Here is a 24401-nt window from a genome sequence, read left to right as displayed (position 1 = left end):
TACCCAAAGGGTGCCAACGGGACCCTATTACTGAGACTCCGCTGCCTGTCTGTCTGTCTGTCTGTCCGTCCGTCCGTCTGTCACAGGGCTCTATCTCTTAAGCCGTAAAAGCTAGACAATTGAAATTTTCACAGATTACGTATTACTGTGGCCGCTATAACAACAAATACTAAAAATAAAATAAAGTTACAAATTAAAGGGGGTCGTCATACAAAAAACGTGTTTTTTTTGAGCGTTTTATTGGTTGCTAGGTGTTATTAGCCGTTCCTAAGGCGACCGAGTTTCGAGGCTATCATTAGTGCTCGGAACAGGGATCTTGTGCTAAGGTTGAACCATGTCCGGAGATTTTTAAGTCACAAAGTACGCCTTCTTCCGGGCGGTCGCTTTCCTTGGATTTTCCCTTGCATGATGAGTTGGAGTAGGTCGTATTTATCATTACGCATTATGTGACCGAAATACTGCAGCTTGCGTTTCTTGACAGTTTTCAAGATCTCTACCTTTTTGCTAACCATCTGCAAAACTCTTTCATTTGATACTCTATCCGTCCACGATATTTTCAGAATTCTTCTGTACACCCACATTTCAAAGGCCTCCAAACGGTTGCTCATATTTAAGGCCCCCGATTCCGCTCCGTACAAAAGAACCGAAAACACATAGCAACGTGCCAAACTCACTCTGGTAGCTATCTTCAGCGATCGATTGCAGAGATGGCTAGCTTCAGAAAAGAGTTACAAGCCTGTTCTATCCGACACTTGATTTCAACGCTATGATCACACTGGTCGTTCACGATGCATCCTAGGTATCTGTAAGAGTGGACTCTCTGAACTACCTGATTCCTTACATCCAGATCAGCCGTTGTAATGTGCTGAGATTTACCAACGATCATGACTTGTCTTTTTCACGTATATGCTAAGACCATAAGTTGCACTAATGCTGACTACGCGTTGGAGCAAACTTGGCAAATCATCGAAATTGAACGCAAATAATATCGTGTCGTCAGCATATCATATGTTATTCAATGCATGACCATTTACTATGATGCCCTCTTCAGCGTTCTCTAAAGCTTCCGCAAATATAGCCTCAGCATTTATATTGAATAACAGTGGGGACAGTATGCATCCTTGTCGAAAATCCTGCATGATGTCAATTTCCTCTGTCAGCACTTGGTCCACTCGTACTCGTGCCCTCTGCTGCCAATATAGATTTTTACTGATCGCCAAATCCCTGAGATCAAGTCCTATGCCACTCAGAACCTCAATAAGCTTATCATGCTGTACTCTGTCCAAAGCTTTCTCATAGTCAATGAAACAGATGTATGCGCATTCATATCCCAACAACGTTGTAGTAACACCTGGGAACCAAAAAGTACATCTCGAGTTCCAAAACCATTTCTGAAGCCTAACTGTGTGTTTGAAATGTTTTCCTCCACCTTTTTGTAAAATGCGGTTATGGATTATTTTCAGGAAAATTTTCAAAACATAACTCATCACTTGCGTTGCTGGTTTTTGGGAGAGTTACGAAAGTCGAATACAGCCAGTCCCTATGTATAATGCCACTTCTATAAATCCCATTTAATAAGTGAACTATTATCGGGATATTTTCTTCCATCAACAGCTTCAAGATCTCACTAAGAGTCTCGTCAGGTCTAACGGCTTTCCCTGTTTTGGCAGATTTTATTGCATGCATGACTTCTTCCTTCGTAATGTCCAATCCGTTGTCATCTGAGCTATTCAACTGTTGTTGGCTACGTGTGTCATAGAATAAGGTCTTTATGTATTTCTCCCAAGTTCTTAGCTTGTCCTCAATAGTCATAGAAACTTTACCATCCTCATCAATGAGAGGTAGAGACACATTTGATCTTTTTATACCCATAACTTCCTTTATTTTCTTAAACATACTAAAGTAGTCATGTTTATCTTGCATGTTCTCTATTTCCTCAATCAGGTGTAAACAGCCACAAACAAAGAAATTTCTACATATTTTTTACATAATTTTTAATTTATATAAAACTAAAAATCAATCAAAATAGATTAATAAAACTAAAAAATTATAATTGTAATAGTATTGCGTTAACAATAAACGGTACATAGTAAGTGAACAATATTGTTTCCACTGTTGCTATTTCATTTCCTCGCCATCGAAGTGAAAAGCAGAATGTTAAACTCGAGCATTAAACCTATTTTCCCCTCGACGTGTCTATCCACCCTCGCCGTACCGGCTCGAGTGGCTATAGGAACGTTATGGGTAAAATGGCTCGTTTTATACTCTTGTTGTACAATCTACTATTGCAATTGAAGATTGAGTTTTTTTTACGTCACTTTTTGTGTCAATGTTGAGTGCGTCAAGTTTATGATTTTTACAATTGGACCTTAATTGAACCTTTATCAGCAGCTGTTTGAATGACTGTTGAAAAATTACTAGAAACTGCCTTATAAAATTGAATGTTTGTAAGTATATGGGCTGCATGCTGAAATAACACATATGCTACTTTTTATCCCGATATTCCCATGGAATAAATGTAAAATCCCTACACTACCTACATTAACCGTAAAGTGCTACTTCAACTTCAATTTTAATTGTCCTGCGAGAAAACGCGAGTGCGAAATAACTCGAAGTACATAGCGTTTCATAGGGTTCCGTACCCAAATGGTGCTAACGGGGCCCTATTACTGAGACTCTGATGTCTGTCTGCCTGTCTATCTATCCATCCATCTGTCGCAGGGCTCTATCTCTTGAGCCGTAATAGCTAGAAACTTGAATTTTTCACAGATTATATATTACTATGGCCGCTATAACAACAAATACTGAAAATAATATAAAGTTAAAACTTAAAGGGGGTTGTCAAACAACAAACGCGTTTTTCAGCGTTTTTTGGCTGCTAGGCGTTGTTAGGCTTTGCTAGACGGCCAAGGTGACAGCCTGCAGTTGCTAGCGGCAACGTGAGTATGTGTTGTTTGAATGTTTACCTACTTATAAGTTTGCAATTTTAGCAAAAAGTACAGTTAGCAAAAGAGCTTGTATTAGAATTTTTAACTAAAGCCTTTGTACGGTGCTTTTGTACGGTGGTACGGAACCATTCATGTACGAGTCCGACTCGCACTTGACCGATTTTTTTATTAAAGTTTCTGTTCACTTTGTTATTTATACTTGGTCGTTTGATTTCAGATGTGGTTCGAAACAACTCGTAACGAGTTAGTGTTGGGTCGAATTCTGTGTTTAGACGCTTCAGGCAATGTCGTGCCGGCGCTCGGCAAGTGCCACGAGCTGGGCGGCGCGCAGGCGTGGAAACACAAGGGTTCAGTAAGTGCCGTTGCTGCTAGCTAGTGTCTCTACAGATTTTTTCTATTCGCGTAGTACAATGTGCTACTAACGATATCGCTATCGGTAATCCAATGAGGTGCATTGTATGATCGCAACGTTGACATTTCATTATGAAACATTTCGCAATTTTCTTTTTCGCACGGTACGGAGCAATAGCGGGATATAAAAAAAAAGAAATAAGTTTACCGTTATATTATCTAATGGCCAACCAACAGCTATTCTATTTTATTTACTTAATTATTGTTAAATCAGCTTTATAGATTAATTGAAATATGTTTACATAAACAATTATTAAATAATGAATACTTACATAATGGACAATAAATGAATTTTACAGTTATTATTAAACATTAATATTTTAACATTATTTAATTTGGCTGTTTTTGGTGTAACTATTCATAATCACCAATTGAGACACTCATGCGTAACTCGCACTCGTGTGTCAATGGCCCTTAGTAAGGTTAAAGGTCTCTAAATATTATAAGTTACCATAAGAGTAACATGTCGGGCAAAATATATTTTTTGTATCGAAAAGTATGAGACTATGGCCCTCTAGCACGTAAGCAACTGTCGCCGTCGCGTGTCATACATGTATGCGTTTTGACCTCTCGTTTGACACTCCGTCTGACACGTTCCTATTACGGTCATGGCATGATACGGTGTAACGTGTAGAGACCTTTAATCATGTCGCGGCCCCTGGGCAATGCAATTCTCGGGGATCGTTTTTAGCCGTTTGAAAAGAATCTTCAAGCTTCGAGCTTTTCAAGTTCATTCAAATCATCTGACAGCATGTGTCTAAAAAAATCATAGTTGCACCTAGTTACTTTAACGATAACCAATGTCCAACCAGCCGTCAAATTAAAGAGATTCGATGACTGGTTTAACATTGGTTATAGTTATAGTAACTAGGTTCAACTTACATTACCAATTAAGAAACCAGCGCAAAAAATTAAACCGAAAAAATGCCGAGAGGAGTGAACGCAAAAACAATTACCGTGCCGATTTAAAAAAAATGCGATTTCACTTCGGGGGTGTTTGTATATCCTTTAAAACATACAAAAGCACATACAGTGAAATTAGAACTTCCTTTGTTTTGGAATTAATGAAAAACCGCAGAATCATTTTGAATTATTTTCCTTATGTGTATAGGCCAGTAAACCCCTTTCTTTTGCGTTAATTATAGGCAGGGAGTCCAATCTACAACGAAGCGGCGGGTATGTGTCTTGGAGTGGAGCGCGCCTACAGATCGGAGCCTCTCGTCATGGTTATATGCGACAACCAGCCGACCAACCAATGGGACTTCATCAGATCCTGAACCAAACCGAATAACTGGTAAACACGATGTCAATTGTTTTAAAAACCAATGTAAGCTGTCTTTCCAAGAAATGTACGTTCCGTTGATATTTTCGTAGATATTTTAGAGTAAATCTATTTAGTATAAGTAGATTTTATTAAGACTGCCGAATGGCAGAATTATACTTGTACAGCTTAGTGCTAACTTATGAATCTATTTGCCTGTTAGTACCGTAGATGTATAGAGTGAACGACGAAAGTTAGTAGGTATGATATTATTATGTGTCACAGGTATTCCTGATGAAGATAATATTTTAATATGTATTTATATGTGGGTATGTATTTTAGGGATTCAAGAGACTTTATTTTGATACGCCTTTGACATCCCCATGTGTAGTTTTGTTAGAACGTATTATTGATCCGCGATCAGAATAGGATTTTGCGTAAACGTTGGCTTGACACAAGTTTATTAAAATGACTTCATTTAAGTATAGCGTATGCCTAGAGTTTCAGTGTATTTTTTTTATTCATTGTGATGTAATACATATACTACCTAACTGAAATCATAACGACAAAATAGTAAGCTAAGAAAGTTATGAATTGAGACGAACATGACATTAGAGTCTTACATCGCATTGACACGTAATTTTGAAGTCTTGTCAACTACATAAATAAACTATAAAAAAAAAACTAAAAACCATAATCCGTGAGACTAATTTGACAAGTAAATGAAAGTTAAAGGGCTACCGGGGTTAGACTAAATTAAATAGTGATGTGGCTAATATCGATAATCAATGTCGATTCTACTATGTTTTATGGTTTGTTATGTCGGAACTTTTGTACAAATACGGGAATATCATTAATGCACACTGGTCACTCAGTAAATTGTGTAGCAAACTGCTTTTTTTAAATATTTTATTTAAGCTTACGGTGGACCGCCGTTATTTATTTGTGGTGCAATTTTTAATTTGAAAATGATCACCTAAATTGCACGGTAATAAAAACAATTTCTATACTTGGTTTGGTTAGGTAAATGTAAACAAACTTCAACTGCTAGATTTGGTACATTCAAGCATTTAAAACCTTTTACTTATCTATCATTGTAATACAAACTAGACTAGCGTATTTCAATACAGAAATGTAAATATTTAGATAGTTTAATGGGGGAATTTCAATGTTTAAAACACCAGTTGACGTTGTTTTGTGTACATTTAGTTAAATACCTATCCGAACCAAGTATAGACACAAATGGATTTTTCAGTATGATGTGATTTGTTTTAAAATCTGCGTCAACTTGGTAGTTCTTTGCATATATCTTCAAAGTATCTGCTCAGGCTCCATACTATTCTAGAGCATTTTAATAGTACATTGTGTCTTAAGGGCGGTAAATAAGGAATTACAAACGAGAGTCTATTAGAAGCCCGAAGTCGAAGGGTTTTATTTGGGGGGTTGCAACCAAGGTAGCCTGCATGTTATGACACTGTTTACGAGCAAGTGTGATGAAAAATTTAATGTAGAACTGTGAACGGTACAGTTATTTAAATATTACCTTGGTTGGCGCACTACTAGATGTCGTTCATAATGTCATTAGCATATTGCAGATATAGAGGGGTTTAAATAAAAGCCACTCAAAACAAAATCGGTACTTAATAATGGTCGTTCGTTAGTATTTGTACTTCCTTCAATGATATCTTGCATTGCAAAGTAAATTATTACATTAATTTTATTATGTCACCGTAAGTAATGGATAAATACCACTGGTAGAAAAGCTGTAATATTTTTTAATATCGACACGAACAGCACTACCCTGACTGTGGCAACACTTGTACAAAATGAATTGTCAAAGTAGTCTCACGAATTATGATTTTAAAAGTAGGAACGAGTGATTTTATTTTTTCTAAATTGATTATTTAATACGTACCTATGTAAAAGTTTTATACTATAGCTTTTATAAAACTGATTTTGAATCAGATTGTGGCTGTGATGTACATGTTCCAGAAATATATGTACTGTTTTATACTACATTCACGATTGATACATTCCCACGCCCATAATAACGTCGCATACTACGAGTACATATTTATAGAGATGAAAAATACTTTTATCTTACATCAATTAATTAGTTTCGTAAGTCTTTACTTGACTATAAAATGAAGCTTTTTAAAACCTGTGAGTCAAGTAGCCATCTGAAATGAATCTCTTGTTATCTTAATCGCCAACTTAGTTGAAAGTATTCTATATTCTATTTTAACGAAGCTGTTATATGGCTTGAATTACTTCTTTATTTATACCTTTCCGCCTAATATAACTTGCAACTAATGAATCAATCTTTATGTGTCTCTTTATGAAGATACCGTCCATTTTTTTAATTTACTAGTTATATTTGCCCTTGGCATTTGTTTTTATTTAGCAATATTTATAGAACCTTATACTCGGGCCGTTCTAAAAGGCCAGATGTGAGAGATGTTGAAACACCAGGTGCAGGAATGCGAAACAAAAAAACGGTAATCGGTCGATTTATAATTTCACAATACAACACAAAAGTGAACATTTATTTATAACGTTGACTGTACAACGTTACTGCGGCATGAAAAGTGTGAAACGTCCAATCTGGCCTTTTAGAACGCCACGAGTGTAATTAAGTCAATAATGATCCCTTAGCAATATACTGTTGAAACGCTGTAGCCAACACGTATTTTGAGTACAACAAACAACAGCATATAATTATTTTAAATTTATGTAATAAAATTTGAGAGTTAGGTAGACTATTAAAGATATATTTTGAAATGCTTCTGCTTCTGTTATTGCATTAAAAAAACACTGGTTCTGTAATTATCTATTTTATTAACGTAAGTTCTCGTCACTACTTTGAAAAAAGCTCGTATCTCAAAATTTATACTTTTCTAAGTGAACTTTATGAATATTATTTCAAAGTCAAAGTAAAAATATTTTTATTCAATTTAGGCTATAACAAGCACTTATGAATGTCAAAAAAAATTTACCACCGGTAAATTTTGCTGTCGTATTGATTTGAGATACGAGATTTTTTCAAAGTAGTGACGTTCTTTAACCAAGGTATAGCAATTATACCAGAATAATACATACATCACAAAAGACATATTATTTGACAATAATAGTTTTATAGTTGTTGTTGTAGGTCTGTAGTATTATGCACAGTCAGTCTGAAGCATGGCATCAAACGGTAAAAGTGATTCACTGGGATATTTTTTACATAATTGGGAGCGCTATTAATCCTCCTTTCAAGTATGAATTTTGTTGATCCATACAAATATCTAATCAGTCTGCCGTGAAGCAGCAGTGCTTGCACTGTTGTGTTTCGGCATGGAGAGTAAGACAGCCGGTGAAATAACTGGCACTTGAGGTATCCCATCTTAAGCCTCTAGGTTGGCAACGCATCAGCAATACCCCTGGTGTTGCAGATGTTTATGGGCAGTGGTGATCTCTTACCATCAGGAAACCCACTTGCTCGTTTGCCATCCAGTCAAATAAAAAAAAAAACAGTCACTCCGTTTTGGGTATATTTGAGGCTGAAAGCAATAACACGTAAGATAATTTTAAGGTGCCTGTCAAATTGCATTGTCAGCCTGACCTTTCCGAATTTTCATTTCATAATCTTTACTTTTAAGCAAAGTAATGCGTACTTTTATAATATTAGTCATTGCAGCTGTTCTGAATTTTAAATTTTAAGATTTAGGTTATTTATTTTATAAAAAAAATGTTCAATGATTAGTTTCTGAAAAACAAGCAGCTACGCGTAATAACGCGCTGTAACAAAATTATAGGATCCAGAAACTTTCATCATGTCGTAAGTACCTACTGTCAAAGCAATGTGGGAGAGAAAATGGCAGGGAGGTCTTACTTTTAAAGCTTCTGCTAAATTAGGGGACATCTCTTTCGTGTTTCAGCCCCTCGTGTCAGTGCCTAGTTTTAAGGGGTTACGTTATGAATTTGGTTTTTAATACATTTGATTAAGTATAGGTACACAATGTTTTGGACTATCGCGGTCATTACTAATTTTATGATTTAAAATTGGGGTTTCGTTCCGAGTAGCTCGATATTTCGGCACATTTGCATGCGCCATGATCATGAGACGACTCAAATATATGGAAATATCGAGCTTCTCTAAAATCTAGGTAAGTGGAACAAAACCCGAATTTAAATCGTAAAAATTAATTAAGTTTGATTTTCATTAGTGCAAAGTAGGTACATGAAAGTATCCGTTGGTAGAGATTACTAATGAGAGGTACGAATAATGATGATTGTTATCTGAATATCAAGATATTAAGATTATTTCGGACTACCGAGTTAAAGTAAATGTTTATGTATGTGTAGTTCGAGGCTGAAAGTTCCGATAAAAACGTATACTTTGCCTCAAAGATTGAATCAAATTGCACTTCTTTCATAACATTACTCAAACAGGTACAGTTACCATCTCTTTTATCGGAACAGGGAAGGTCATCCAAATTATTCGGCATCTTTCTTTCTGTTTATGTATCGACAGTAGATTCCGCTTTCTCTCGCCTTTTTAGGGTTCTGTAGCCAAAATGGCAAAAACGGAACCCTTATAGGTACTTCCGCCATGTCTGTCTATCTGCCTGTCTGTCCGCGGCTTTGCTCGGAGACTATCAGAGCTAGAAAGCTGTAAATTTGCACGGATTTATGTAGCAAACATGCCGACAAAATGGTAAATTTTTTTTTAGAATACCTCCCCTACAGTGCTTTCATTGTAGCATGGTACGGGTGACACTTGATGAACGTTTCGTTTTACTCAAAAAAGTTGCTGCGGTCTAAATATATGGAAGTATTTATTTCAGTTGTTGCCTGAATATTACTGGCGTAAAATATTTGAACATAAAGAACTATGTTATACGAAATAAATTTAAGCTATCAGATTTTTACAATCAATTATTTAAATTGAAAGCACAATTAAGTGAAGAAACGTAATATGTATGTAACGTAACACCAGAGACTCGTTTAGTGATGGGACCTACATATAATGGATCTTGCGTTATATCGGTACTTATTAATTGGTAAGTAAGTTCTTATTCTTATTCTTATTCTAAGGAATATTCTTGCAAACTCCGTTTAGCCTTACTTAAGTGGCAAATAATATTCCAACCGAGAATTTTACTAATATTCTCATCAAAATTAGTGTAATAATCGGATTAATGATGTCATTAATTATAATTAAGATTTTAAATTATTAATTTTATCGACTCAAGTTTCGGCTCTGACTCTCTAGTCTTGTGATATTGACAGCTGTCACCCGCACCATGCTACAATGAAAGTACTGTAGACCAGTGGGGGTGATTTATTTTTCCCATTCAACCCTGTTGTGTGGGGTATCGTTGGATAGGTCTTTTAAAATCATTTGGGGGCCGTTAAAACGATTTTTCGATTCAGTAATCTGTTTGCGTAATAGTCAACTTTAAAGTACAACATTTTCATTAAAATCGAGTGTCCATCCCCTTCTAAAACCTAAACTATTGGTTTGAAAAATTGAAAAAATTCATGATGGTAGTAATTGTACTAAGTATATCAAATTTACAACTAAAATTATAACGGTTACTAGTTTAAGAGCAGTCTAAGGTATAAAATATACTTAAACTTCCAAGATTCCATACAAAATAATAATATTAATAATAAGAAGTCGTCAAAATCATCCCTATCATTATTGCCTCAACCGGCATTATCCCAAAAACCCTTAACACAGCACTTAAAATACTAGACCTCCACGAGAACACCTACAAACCCCTACAGAAATCAATAGTTCTAGACACTTGCTCGATAGTGCGTCGATTCCTGAATTCAACTTCCCTACTGCACAGCAAAATTCAATAATATAACACATTTGACACACTGGTAACTTGATACTTGGCATAGGCCCGTATCAAATACCAAAAAATAACCGACTTCATGTCGAGAAACTCTTTGAGTAAAAAATAATAATATTAAATATCGGACAATTCACATCAATTGACCTAGTCTCATTCTAAGCAAAGCTTGTATTATGGATACTAGGCAAAGGATAAACATACTTATATATACACACTTAAATACGTATTTAACGTCCAAGACCAGAGAACAAACATTCCTGTTCTTCATATAAATATCTACCCCGGCCGGGGATCGAACCCGGAACCTCAAGATTCGTAGGCAGGTTCTCTAACCACTTGGCTATCCGTTCGTCCTAAATAAAATAAAAATGCAAAATTAGGTACTTGATTTTTTCGTAACGGCTACGGAACCCTATGTTAGGCGTGTCCGATACGCTCTTGCCTGGTTTTTTTTATAATATAACTCATTGTATGAATACAAAAACATTGGCTGGCCTACATTGTTCTGAGTGGACAGCACGTTAAAAGTAACTATGTATACATCAAGTGAAAAAAGTTTTTGTGGTGTCAATAAAATGTAAAGGTAAGTTAATAATAGATTTAAGATGTACGTACTGTTACTATTTTTACTCCATTCCATGTAATATTTGACATATTCGACAAGACTTGCTAGTATTATATTTAAAAGATGATCTCTTGTCGTTGCTGTCTAATATTATTTGAAATATAATCTAAGTAAGAAGAAGACATAGAATTGATTGGTTTTATATGAAGTTAAGTTTAACAAACAAGGCTGTTTTTGTTGTTAGTGCTTTTGTCTTTTTTCTAACTGTCCAAAGTAGCGTAAAAGGATTAGACTATTATTATCAGATTATCATTTGCAATATTCGGTCCAGTTCTCGTCTTTTATTTTTGCAGATATTTGTTTATGCATTGAGAGGTTGTTAGTTACCTACTTCCTATCTAACAACGTTACTGGACCTTTCCAAACTGTAGAACCGCCGCCTGCTTGATCTGAAAACTGATTGTATTAAGAGTAATTGCTTCTAAGGTTCTGTATGCCTGAGATATTTAGAGTAATATTTTTATAATATTAGCTACTTTACAAGAAGATACAATAAAATCTCGAACAAATACATGCTTTGTTATTTTATACATAAACAGTGGTTAAATAAAACAAAAGTTTTGATATGTTATTCAACATTTATTTTAACATTTAAAATTACATAAAAAGAAGGCTTTTGCCTTAAAAGTCTTTGATTATTTATTAATTATGTGCCTACAGAATGAATTTCATTTATAGAGTGTGAGGCAAGGAAGATACGACATCCAGGTGAAAATAATATGCTATCTAAGTGCATTTGAGTTGGGCAATGAATTGGGTTCGGGTTTAGGCTGGGTATGGACACAATGAACACCGCGAGAGATATACAAAGTACGACTGTACCTACTAGTTTTTTTATATGTAACTTAAACTCAACTTTTAGAAATTAAAAAGGCAAGTACTTAGTATAACTCTAAAATATTGAGCGAAATGGAAACCGTTCCAACTTCGAATAGATAGCATATTAATACTAGATGTTAAAATATAAATACAATGAAATCATTAGGTTAGTGAAATCAACATGGTCTATACGCTTTACCACGAATTAAACAGGGTACAAGAATAATATCTACGATATTGAAATGAAAGAAAGTTTAATAATTTCGAACGGTATAGACAAGTTAACATCAGTAAATACGATTATGTTCAACATGGGTAAAATTAACGACAAGTTAATTTTAAGTACAATTTAGGAGTTAAGCAGTTATAATTATGGTATGAATCTGACAGAACGTTAATCACCTGACTATTGAAGTGAATAAAAATAAGTACTAAGTTAGTAGGTAGGTTCCTTGAAAAGAGCGTACCCATTACGCAGTATTTCCAGGAATGAGTGTCAAATAGAAGCTTTTCAAATTATCATAAACTGTTTTAATAATAGTGACGTGAAAAATTTAGATTTCTCGACGGACCTACGAAATAAATATTGCATTAGGTACTCAGAAAATTCTAAAAATCAAAGAACAGAGAGGGGTGGTTCAGGTATCTATTGAAATTGATTGATTTGACTTCTGACAGTAAGTGGGTACGTATATCAAAACAGTTTCTGATAATTTTAAAGCTTCTATTTGACACTCATTCCTGGAAATACTGCGTAGGTAATCAATTTTTCTGTACTTACTTTGAAATTATTTTTCAAGCACTTATTTTAATTCACTCCAACCAATGTTGATTTTATCTCAAATATGCTGTTCTTATCACCTGTCGGAGGCTTACCAATGATTATTCTTATATGCGCTTATACATGGAATAGCTCAGGTATTGCTGTCTTCTCACCATTACAGGTTCAATGATTCAAGCATATCAGATTGAATCATAGATCTGCTTCCGTTCATTAGATAGGGTTCTCTTAAACCTTGATTGTTCACTTGTTATAGCATAAGCAATAATGATATCTAACTCAACCGAAGAGTACAGGTAGTATGTATAAAATTCAGAATATTGTCTTTAATACGAACTTGCTAAAGTCACACTGACTGCCCTCGAGGTGGTTACATGGTTGATGGTTCGCTACAAGCAGTCAATGTCAAGCCGCCGCGGGCTTTCGATATCGAGTGCACGAATCATTGGTCCCATCACTTATTAAAGGAGTCGTTTTGCAGGCGTCCTATCCGTGCTTAATTCTTGGTTATATTTAAATATTTAATGATTTGCCCTAAACCTCTAATATTACATTAATCGTGATGGCGATTAATATTTCTGAATGTTCATTTAAAAAAGTTCCTTGAGGCGCGACGTAATGCTATTTAAACCTTAATGCCCGCTAAAATGACTCCTTTTAATCTACTAACACGCCAACAGTAGGAATAGATAGAGTTGGAAAGTAATAAGATTTATTAAGTATAAATAACATTTCAACTTGGAACATACTTTAGTCGAGATGTAGGTCACGAGGCAAAACATTAATAATGATATGATATTATGATAAAATTAATGATATCCTAAGTACCACTTAAGTAAAGAGTATCACCCGAGTGCAAGTAAAACTTACAAGATTTAGATTGACCTGAGTACCTAAGTTTAAATCCAATTACTTTGGCAACACGGAAAAGGAATTCACAGTAGGTGACATGATGAAAAACACATAGTTAATAAGTAGAATTAATTAGGTTACATTACAGGTATACCATACAGGGCAAGTCATTCATCTGTAGTTATTGAAACCTGTGATGTATTTTTCAACGTCTCGCGTACTGTCGGTAAATATTTGTCAAATTTTGTGATCAGATCAATCAAACATAGTTCGACAACAAAAATTAGAAAACAGATGAAAGTATGGAACTGAACATTTTCATACATTTTGTATATTTTACGTGAAAAATGTGTCAGTTACGTAGAAAGTCGCTTTCTCATATTTTCTACTTTTGTTATAATGACAATTTCACCAAAAAGGTCAACACATTCTTATATAAGCCACAATTGATACAAGATTGTAAATAGGTAGGTACCTACTTAATTGTGCGAAACAAGTATCGGTATAAATTTTGTGGAAGTATAATTTGTATTGCACAAACGAGTTTTTTATTGGTGCTGCTGAGCTTAATTTAAATTTGAGACTGCGTTACCTAACAACGAATTACAACCATAATAATTAAGTCGGGATACAATTTCACGTTACACCATATACCTAAACATTAAACAAATAGTAGAATAAGTAACAATAAATTTAATGAGTGACCGAGGTATGGAAGAAGAAACTTACTCTTTTAATGCTACATGTACTTATATTTTTATGTGGGTGAGCAACAATTAATTACTTAAGTTAAACTTTTATTTTACCATTTTAATGATGATAAAAGTAACATCGACAATTTCTTATACACTATTTTAAACTTGATCGTGCTCTCCGACCCGTTTATAAACTAGATCTAATGTAGGTGAGTTTCGAATTTTCCTTGCAATATGTATGAGACTTACGAATGCTGTAAGAAAGGAATTACTATGTGTTAAGAATTTCAATTAATTTCGGTTTAGGTACGTGGGCTGCAAGGTTGCGGAATAAAACATTTCATCTCACCGATGTAACAGTTTGATTAAATCGTCGCGGACAGCGTTTAAGTTAGGTAGAGTGCATTTGTAATTTATCAGTTTCATTTTATCGTGAATCGTCGTCATCACTTAAGAGTTCTTTTACGTCTTAGCATATACTTAAGTCTTTTCATTTTCATAGTCAAAATATAGTATGGACAGAATGCAAAAAAATATCGCGAGAGAAAAGCAGAAATCTTACCGCTCGCGACTGTCCGCTGGTCACCTTACGGGCGCCATTGGGTCGGATATTTAAAGTCTAGTTTGTAAAGCCTTACGGACAAAGCAGAAATACTTCAAAGTATCATACAAGTTTTTCATTCGTTGTATTAACCCACGCTTAACTAAAAACTGTACCGTTCCATAAACACTTAATACAACTAATATTAATTACGATTACCGATTACTCTTTTAAATGAAATATATTCTTGCAGGGACTCACTTAACCTACGAGTGTACCTTAGCTAACCTGTTTTCTTTGTATATTTACGCGCTTATTTAGTACTGAGAGGGTGGTTGAGAGCTAGTGGTGACGAGAGGTGCATATTTATACGGTTATTGGTTGCTCGGCATAATTTAATGCAGTCTTTGTATACGCGAGCTCACAGTACAACGACAACAACATTTCCATGCAAAATACAATTTATTTACCTAACAATAATATAATTAAGTAATTGATTTTTACAACACAATTTAGCATTTTTTTTAATTGTTAGTTTTTACACAAAACTAAATTAAATCAGTATTCGACATTTCAAGACAGTGAAAACTTTTTAGAAAGTACATAAGTGCTTAGGTAAGGTAGACGCTGAGTGCTTCTTCTTGGACAAAATACAAGTCATATTTAATGGATAGTTATATGTATTTGTTGATCGTACTTAATAGAGAAAGCTACTAGTATTTAAAAAGAGGTCAGGATAGGATTTTACAGGGTGATTCGGGAGAAGTGAGCAGGACCATCCCTACATCTTTAGTAATTGATACTAGCTTTTGCCCGCGACTTCGTCCGCGTGGAATAATAACTGGGAAGTATTTAATTTATTTAGGATACCTATTCTGCCAGTAATAGAACATAGAAACTTCAATTTTTTACTGAAAATAACCTATTTTAATACATTGCTATAAATATAAACTCTTTTTTTGTTCTTCCATTCATCCATTCATCCATGTTCTTTGGTAAAACATAAATATTTTGCGGGTAGCCACATTTTAGCAATAAGACGTGTATTCTACCCTGCCAACACAAAAGGACTAATTATTATTCTTCCTAGTGAACTCTTGACACCTTACGTCCTTTATTGTAAGTTAGGGGGGTAGGATTATAATTAAGACGGCATTTTTACTAAGCATAGCTACACATATTTCCGATAAATATACTTATAGTAAATTAGTTTGAAATTCCTTAAGAACTTTCATCCCCATATTTTCAAGTGAATAGGTCGAAATTTGAAAAGCGCCGGAACAAATGTTTTTTGGGTTCCGTAGCTCAAAAGGAAAAAATGGAACCCTTATAGGATCACTTTGCTGTCCGTCCGTCCGTCTGTCTGTCAAGATCCTTTGTCTCGTACGGAGTATCGGTATCTAATTGAGATTAAAACCCTAAACTCAGGTCAATAGTCCCGAAAGCTTTGAAAAAATCAAACTTCTAAGTCAAGGAAATTAAAAGCTACAGTCATTAAAAAGGTGTGTTCATACAAATCGCCTTAACAGAAAAAGTTATAGAGCACTTCCGGCTGTCCAAGAAACTTGTTTTTTTTGCATAAAGGTAGCTCTGATATAGCACAATAAATAAGAAAAAATTGAAAATCATAATTTTTCAAGTCTGACTGTCTATGTCAATAAGCCATCCATAACGTCCTCACATTGCGTACATTTTGCTATGAGTTTAGAGGGCACTGCTAACACTGCTTCATCTCCAATGCTAACATGCCCTCGCCGGTAAAATTTTCAAAAACGCTTGAACATATATCTATTTATTTTTTATAAGTGCCCAAATGCCAAGTTTCACAAAGAACCATCGATTTATCTTCATCAATGACGATCTTCCATATAAAGTTTCATCCCCTATTTCTCCCCCTCACAGGAAGAATTTAAAAAAACGCGCAAACAAATATCTATTTATCTCTTATCACGTGCCCAAATGCCAAGTTTCATAAAGAACCATCGATTTATCTTCGACAATGACGACCTTCCATATAAACTTTCATCCCCTATTTCACCCCCTCACAGGAAGAATTTTAAAAATGCGCGAACAAACATCTATTTATCTCTTATTACGTGCCCAAATGGCTAGTTTCACTCACTCACTTTGTAATTTAATACTTTTTTAATACTTGACTACTACAAATAATTTAATAGCTTTTTTTTAAACATTAAAAAAAATAATGTTAATCTCACTTATACGTATACTGGTAGGTACGATATAGTAGGTAGCCTTCACTAACTGAATCCGGTAGGACTGATCCTGCTCAAGTCTCCTGAATCACCCTGTATTTTGCAAGAAGTTACAAATAAATAGACTGTTTCAATATTTGTGTAAATTTGAAATTATTCTTAAATGGTTTAGCAAATGTTACGAGGAAACAAACAATAATAATTAAATGACATCACATCGTTAGGAAGTAGGTGTAATGTAATTAATTTACTAGTTAAATAGAAAGTTAACACGAGTGTGATGTGATTTACGTAGTTACGCTTAAAATTAGCTGAGAGTCGTAATGGAAAATAAAAAGTTGGAAGAAGTACCTTATATTGCCGCAAGTAAAAGATAAAATGGCTCTATAATAATTTCTACATAAATATAACCATGCGATGAAACACCGGTAACGATGAATGAATGTTTTCTACCTAACGTCAATACCAACTATCCTATGCCGTGCTAAATTGTACAAATAAACACAGTAAACAATACAGTAATATGAAATTTGGCATTGCAGGAGTTTCCTCAACTGCAACCTTATCTACAAATGTCCAATTGGGTCTACTTGATATTTTGCAGTCCCATTTAGCAAATAGCGAAGGTACCTCGAGGCGGCGCCGACTTTTGTTAGTCAAACCGTAAGTATTATTATTCTCTCATGCGGTTTTGAAGGCGAAGGTATAAGCTTTGCCGTTTTGTGTTATTGCATGTTATTGTCTTATTGTACAGCAGTTTCTAGGTATAATATCTGAAGTAATATCTGGATGGGGCTCCGAAGCGTTTCAACCGCCGTTTCTGGTGTGTACCTAACGGAAACTATAGATAATGTACCAGTCTTTCCCAAAGTGGGCGATAACGCCCCCTTGTGGGCTCTGGAGGCCTAGAGGGGGGCGGTAAGGGGCACAGACTAGGCGAGACTAATATCTTATTGAGGTTTTTAAGGTGAAAATAATAGGGGCGTTACAAACTAACTGATTTTCAAAGTGGGCGTTAGACGAAATAAGTTTGGGAACCTCTGATGTACATGAACTAAAATTAATTGCAATTTTGCGACCTAACAGCCACACCACACGCTGTGGTGGTGATTTAGCTTTTTAGTTAATTAACTTAGAGGTTCATAAATAATATAGTCGATTTCTGTAACATACGGGAAACGGCGTTTGAAGCGTTCTCTGAGCTCATCTCTATCTCTCATCTATTTGAACACAATTGGCCCTACATTTCACGTTATAATGATTTAATGAACTTAATTTGGGAAACAGAAATGAGAAGTACCTAGTAGGTGTACATTTAATTAGTCAATAATAAGGTCAGGTTAAGTTTAAGAAAAACTCAAATTGCTTCGAATTGGAATTTTGGTGGTAGGTAGGTATTCATTACTGCACCGGAATATTAAGATAATAATTTGAGAATGGAAGTAGTTTAACATTTCTTACAATGAAGAGACTACTTTTAGAGCGGGAGTAACACATACAGGTTGATGCACCTATAGGTAGATATAGGTACTGTAGAAAGTTTGGGCTATGACAAAGGTCCTAATCCTGAAGTAAGTAGATGAGATTGGTACTAAACTAGATACTTATTTATTTTAGAGGCAACAATATAATGGAGGTTCCTAATGCGCTAGCGCACACTGTGTTATGTAGTCACAGTTTTGATTTAAGACTGCAAGATATAAAGCGTTATTACTGCATTAATTATTATGTTTAAAATAATACGTAGGTACTAAAAGTTGAGTAACATTCATATTCACAACTAATCATGAGTATTATTGCTTGCTACGAGAATTACACGTATGGCCTTCATTAGGTTCTTAACTTATTAATAAATTATCAGTTAACACATAGAAAGCGATTTAAATATATTGAATTTGCGAATTTCAATCGGGATCAGTTACTGAAAAAAAAATACTGTTTTTGGCCATTGTCTCTGTTCCTATACAGCAATGCAAACGAATGAATCGTGTTGTGACAACAAATCTATATCCATAATTTCCATCCCAGCCTATATGCGACCCACGGCTGGACACAGGCCTCCTCTAGAAATACAGAAGAGAGGGTTTGGGCCGTAGTTTGGGAACTTCACACACACCATTGAATTGCTTCGTAGGTTTGTGCAGATTTCCTCACGATCTTTTCCTTCAAATTCAAATTCAAATTCTTTATTTCGGATAAACAGAGTATCCATAGTGCACCGTAAAGCTCGTGGTAAATTTCAAATGTAATTTCGCACATGAACTTCGAAAACTCAGAGGTGTGAATCGGTGTTTGAACCCACTATCCTCTGCTTGAGAGCTACAAGCAAACTACAAGGCCACCACGACTTCAAAGTAGCAAGCACGTAGCCACGGAGGGTTTTCTGATAGATGGTAGTTTTTGTATAATTCTGCAAGTCTAACTTATCCACTTTCAGTGATCTGATAGAGTTGAAGTTTAGTATGCATATGTAGACTGTATGCCTAATGCAGGTTTCGCACTTGATTTTCGTAAAACTTAAGGTGCAAGCCGAGATTTGAACCCACGGTCCCTTGCTTGCGAGGCCATAGGTCAAACTACTAGGTTGCCACGGCCAAGAAATCTAAATAATTGGTATAATTGTTAATTGCATACTGATAATTTTATCCGAGATTATACCTAACAGCGTAATGAATGACCATGCAATAAACATGCGTTTAAGGACGGTTTCAGACTAGCGTTTTTTTCTGCTCGTATACCTACGTTCGTTTTTGGCGCTTCATTAAATTGAACACGCGTGTACGCGCTCATTCGCGCATGTTTGCTCGCGTTTGGTCTAATCTAAAAGGATATGTTCTCGCTCGTGCTTATACGAGCTTATTATGCGCGTCAACGCTCGGAGAAAACAAAACCGCACCAGTGTGCGCGTACACGCGCCTTCAAAAACGAGCTTATACGCGCGTATAAAACCGTACCGTAACAAAAGGTCTGTAACCGCCCTAACTCAAAAAGGGTCTGTTATTTTAAATTTGAACTCGAGACATAAATTTGTGGCTCACTGTTGATGACATGTTTTAGCACAGGTAAAATAGGACTTAATACGACGGTTTGGCGGCAAAACATGTACATCAATGAAACTTTGTTTATAACTTTTATCTTGGCACTAGAAATGAGGATCTGCCGAGTCCTACCAAAATTTATGCGTCCTACCCCCTCCCAGGGGGTATGGGCAGAGGCCAACGTTTAAAAAATGCAAATTTTACAAACTAGGCAAGTGAGATGTTATGTTCTATTGTTTTGAGCTGAATAGAATGAGACTATACCCGTACTCATATGATCAATATTTTGCGAGATATGAAGGGTTTTTGGTGGAAACATAGAACAGTCTAGAAATCACTTAGCAACAATAGTTTCTCAAGATGTGGATGTGATGGTAATATTGTTTGCTCTCAGTGAACCTGAGAAGCCTATATTGTTGCTTAAACCCAAAATGGTCAAGTTAAAAATAAAATATTTTCTTTTTTATGTTTTCAACAAAAACCCTTCATATCTCGCAAAATATTGATCCTATGAGTAAGTATGGGTATGCCTCATTCGATTCAACGCAAAAAGTTACCTAGAAAATGACACCTCACTCATAAAAGAAAATGAAGACTTTTGATATTAATAACTAAACATGTTTATAGTTGATATTACGTACTCTACGGTCAAGGAGTTTAATTCATTGGCCACCATGGAACCATTTCACAGTAAAAGTCAGTGACATCGCATTAATTAACAAGGAAAGTCGTAATGACTTTTCTTTTGAAAAGGTTCCATGGTGGCCCATGAATTAAATTCCTTGACTGTACCTAGTGTAAAAGCTTCCCAATTGTTTTTGGTGATTAAACCCTACTTTTGACTTGAAATATTTTTTTTTATTTTTTTTTCAACAAAAACCCTTCATATCTTGCAAAATATTGATCCTATAAGTATGGGTATGGTCAATGAGACCTACGCTCGCATACCCATACCCCCTGGCAGTGAGGGATCATATTCTAAGTATGTATTTTTTTGCGCTGAATCGAATGAGATGTTTTCAACAAAAACCCTTTATATCTCGCAAAATATTGATCCCATAAGTATGGGTATGGTCTCATTCGATTCAGCGCAAAAAAAAAAATGACACCTCACTCGCCTAGTTTGTAAAAATTGCATTTTTTAAGCGTTGCCCCGTGCCCATACCCCCTGGGAGGGGGTAGGACGTCTAAATTTTGGTAGGTCTCAGCAGATCCTCTTTTAGATTCTAGTGCCAAGATAAAGTTATAAACAAAGTTTCATTGTATTGCCTCCAAAATATACTATTTTTCCTGTGCTATTTATCGAGTTCTTGTTTTCAATATTTTCAGAAATAATTTACGTATCTACAACTATAAATTTTGATGGCAGCGATTAATGGAATATTTTTACGGAGAAAATATGTAGTGATTCGAGAACTGAGGAACTGATTCGAGATGCAGAAGAGAAATATTGTTTGAGAAAAGGTAGACTAAAGATTTTCGATCCCATGAAAACTGATTACAATTTCATAAATATTATTTTTAAAATTTGGAGTTAGGAGTGAATATATAGATAGGCGGTGATCAAACTGCTTTTGGTAACTGATCCCGATTCTTTTAAACTGCTCCTGCTACACACCTCGTCCGTCAGCCCGCTAGCTCGATTTAAAAAGAGGGCACGTATATTATTATGTAATGTTAAATTTTAACCTAATTGTTAAAAGGACAGCAACTATTTCATCGACATAGGAAAATGATTAGTATCTCATCTGCTACGTTCATTTATGATACCTACATTTATGCAATGTCTCAGAAGAAACATTAAATCCGTTTATTTGTGTTGGGTTCTTAAAGTTGATAAGCTCGAGATTTATTCAGAATTTAATGTAATTCTGCTGGTAGAATTTGGTACGTTATTACACACAGATATAGATTACACTAGATTACGCAAATGCATCTACTTCGCGTGTACGAACCCCGACGAAACGTCGGGGTTGGTCCCATACAAAGACTGACCGCTAACTGACTAATCATGACTAGTGACTGACTCGAGCCCCACGGCGCGGGCGGGCGGCGCATTTAAAACGATTTTGCGCGGACATCGGGGACTTCACAACGTTAATTCGCTCTTGAGACGTCACAGTAGATATAAAAAAGTGACACGGTTGGTTTTCATACAGATTGAGGTGTTTGCGTTATCTAGTGTAATCTTTATCTGTGGTATTACGGTTTCATCGATGAAATAACAGTCTGTGTTAGGAAACTATTACATTTGAAAGTACCGATAGGCACACATAACACCGATGACACTGAACATTCACAAAGGTTTGATCATTACTTATTTCTATTACAATATTATTCACCTATAAAATAACACGACTAATTCGGCTTCATCCAACTTGCGGATATTCTGATCACATGGTAGTAACTTAGCGTCCGGAAATATAGATGTAAGTACGTCCTCCCCCTCTGTCAGTGTAGCCTGTCAGGTCAATCAGTGTTGATCGTTTCGGATCACTATTAAAATATCTCTCTCATTAAATTCGCTTATGTATATGATATCGCTATTTACCGGATGCAGTGTAACTGCAACCTTTCGTGTGCCTATTGAAGAAAACAAGAAGCACAGGGGGCACATCGCCCTAAAGATGTTTTATATCTCCGACGTATATATAACCTTAACATTTAAAACAGGTTAAAAAAATAGGATTAGATTTGGATATACTAGGAAGGGGATACTTGAGTACACGATTGTATTTTATAAATGTGAACTGAGCGCCAAATAGTTGTTGGCCTGTGATCTGATGGCTCACCACTTCAAGCAGATCGCGGCGCGGCTCACGTCGTGTACCGAAGTAGCCCCGAGTAGGGGTTGCCGTAAAGGCGGTGAACATGGAAGATCGTGGGGCGCTAGGCGAAGGGCGCTGAAGTAGTGGGTCAAACTTTAAAGATGTCGATACTCAAATCGGCTTGTCTTTGTTAACAATTTGTTATATTCACTTATCTATATTTATATACTAGAAAAGTCAGTAATTGCGCGTTTTTAATTTTTAATTTTGACGCTTCTACTTACTCTTTTTTTCATTCATACCTGACACATCATGATTCATACAAAACATATAGGTACAACCAGTGAATTGAATTAAGTTTACAAGTTCCTATGCAAAAACTCATGGAATGGAATACTAGCACAGTCAAAGTGGCTCTTTCTTTACGCCAAGTTTGAAGAAATTAAGATGGTTCTTTTTCCACATTGGAAATATTCTAAACCCAGTTGTTAAAATCCATGAAACACACGAAACTTTTTCACACTTGAAAACACTTTATCAAACAGATAGATTGTACCCTTCAAACCGATCAGAGGATCGACGTCATCGGGACTAGCAAGTTTCGGAAAGGCTATCTTAGTTATATCTATATTTGAAAACATGATCAACTGTACAAGTAAATTAGTGAATGACATACAGATAGCGGTTCTGAAACCTACGTTTAGTTTGCAACCCGGAGTGTGGGGTCGCAGAATACCGTGTCCCTTGCGAACAGATCTGTGTACTTGCTGGCTCGACCGATCGAAGCAGAGGACTGGACACGCACGCGGCGTACAAGTACACAGAGCAAATGCAAAGCCGCATGTTATCTAGAACATGCTCTAACCTACTATCTATCCTACCTAAAATTACCGTAACTTTAATACTGAACGTAATACTGCTCAATTTTTCCTACCAGTCTCAAATATCCAAAATATGTGATGTTAATGCAGTGTACACAGTGTACACGTAAGCAAACTTTATGTTGCTTGCAAATAATAATTGTAACAAAGACTGGGGTACAACCTCATTTCGACCACATTGGATATTTCGAGCAGTCGACTGTTCATTCTGTATTGGAGGCATTGGAGCGCTTTATCTGAAGTTTAGGCCGAATGTTATTGATTATAATTCGAAAATTATGACTTAGTAAAATCGTTAAATAATTAGACCGTTTAATATGTAGACACATGTATATACATATAATCACGACTCGTTAAAGGTGACATTGCCGTCGATTAACTAAACATCAATTATATCCTGGTTAGAGTTTCGTCAATGTTAAATCCTATCTAAAGGGGACGTCGCTGTGATGTGATGATATCCCATTGGTCTAGCCTTGGTCTTGCTTGTGGAATGCGCGCGTGATTTAGCGGTGCGTGTTGTGGGGTGGTTTGAATCCGTGCGTCATGCGTTCAAGGAAGCGGTGCAGGTCGTTGAAGCGCGGGCGCTGGGCCGGTTCACGGCGCCAGCACTCGTGCATTAGGTCATAGAGTTCCCGGCGGCAGCGCGGCGGCGGCGCGGCCGGCACGCGCGCGCCGCGTCCGCCGCGACGCCACTCGCTCGCGTTCGCCACCAC

The 24401-nt window shown here is 35.9% G+C and overlaps 2 protein-coding genes across 5 annotated transcripts in view; one reads left to right on the top strand and one right to left on the bottom strand.

The window, feature by feature from the left end:
• Positions 1-10360, top strand: part of Pgant35A (polypeptide N-acetylgalactosaminyltransferase 35A) — a 19000-nt gene extending 8640 nt beyond the window's left edge. For all 3 annotated transcript variants that reach the window (XM_074096450.1, XM_074096440.1, XM_074096432.1), the window contains exons 10-11: positions 3166-3300; positions 4505-10360. In XM_074096450.1, the coding sequence (XP_073952551.1) occupies positions 3166-3300; positions 4505-4636 (267 nt within the window). In that variant the 3' untranslated portion in view covers positions 4637-10360. The remainder of the gene's footprint in view (positions 1-3165; positions 3301-4504) is intronic.
• The window catches only part of LOC141434114 (discoidin domain-containing receptor 2-like), a 316685-nt gene continuing 298546 nt past the window's right edge, over positions 6263-24401 (bottom strand). For both annotated transcript variants that reach the window (XM_074096403.1, XM_074096411.1), the window contains one exon: positions 6263-24401. In XM_074096403.1, coding sequence (XP_073952504.1) covers positions 24192-24401 — 210 coding nt within the window. In that variant the 3' untranslated portion in view covers positions 6263-24191.

This window comes from Choristoneura fumiferana, chromosome Z (genome assembly GCF_025370935.1).
Source record: "Choristoneura fumiferana chromosome Z, NRCan_CFum_1, whole genome shotgun sequence".
In the NCBI taxonomy this organism is placed as follows: domain Eukaryota; kingdom Metazoa; phylum Arthropoda; class Insecta; order Lepidoptera; family Tortricidae; genus Choristoneura; species Choristoneura fumiferana.
This window is presented reverse-complemented; position numbering and strand designations above follow the sequence as displayed.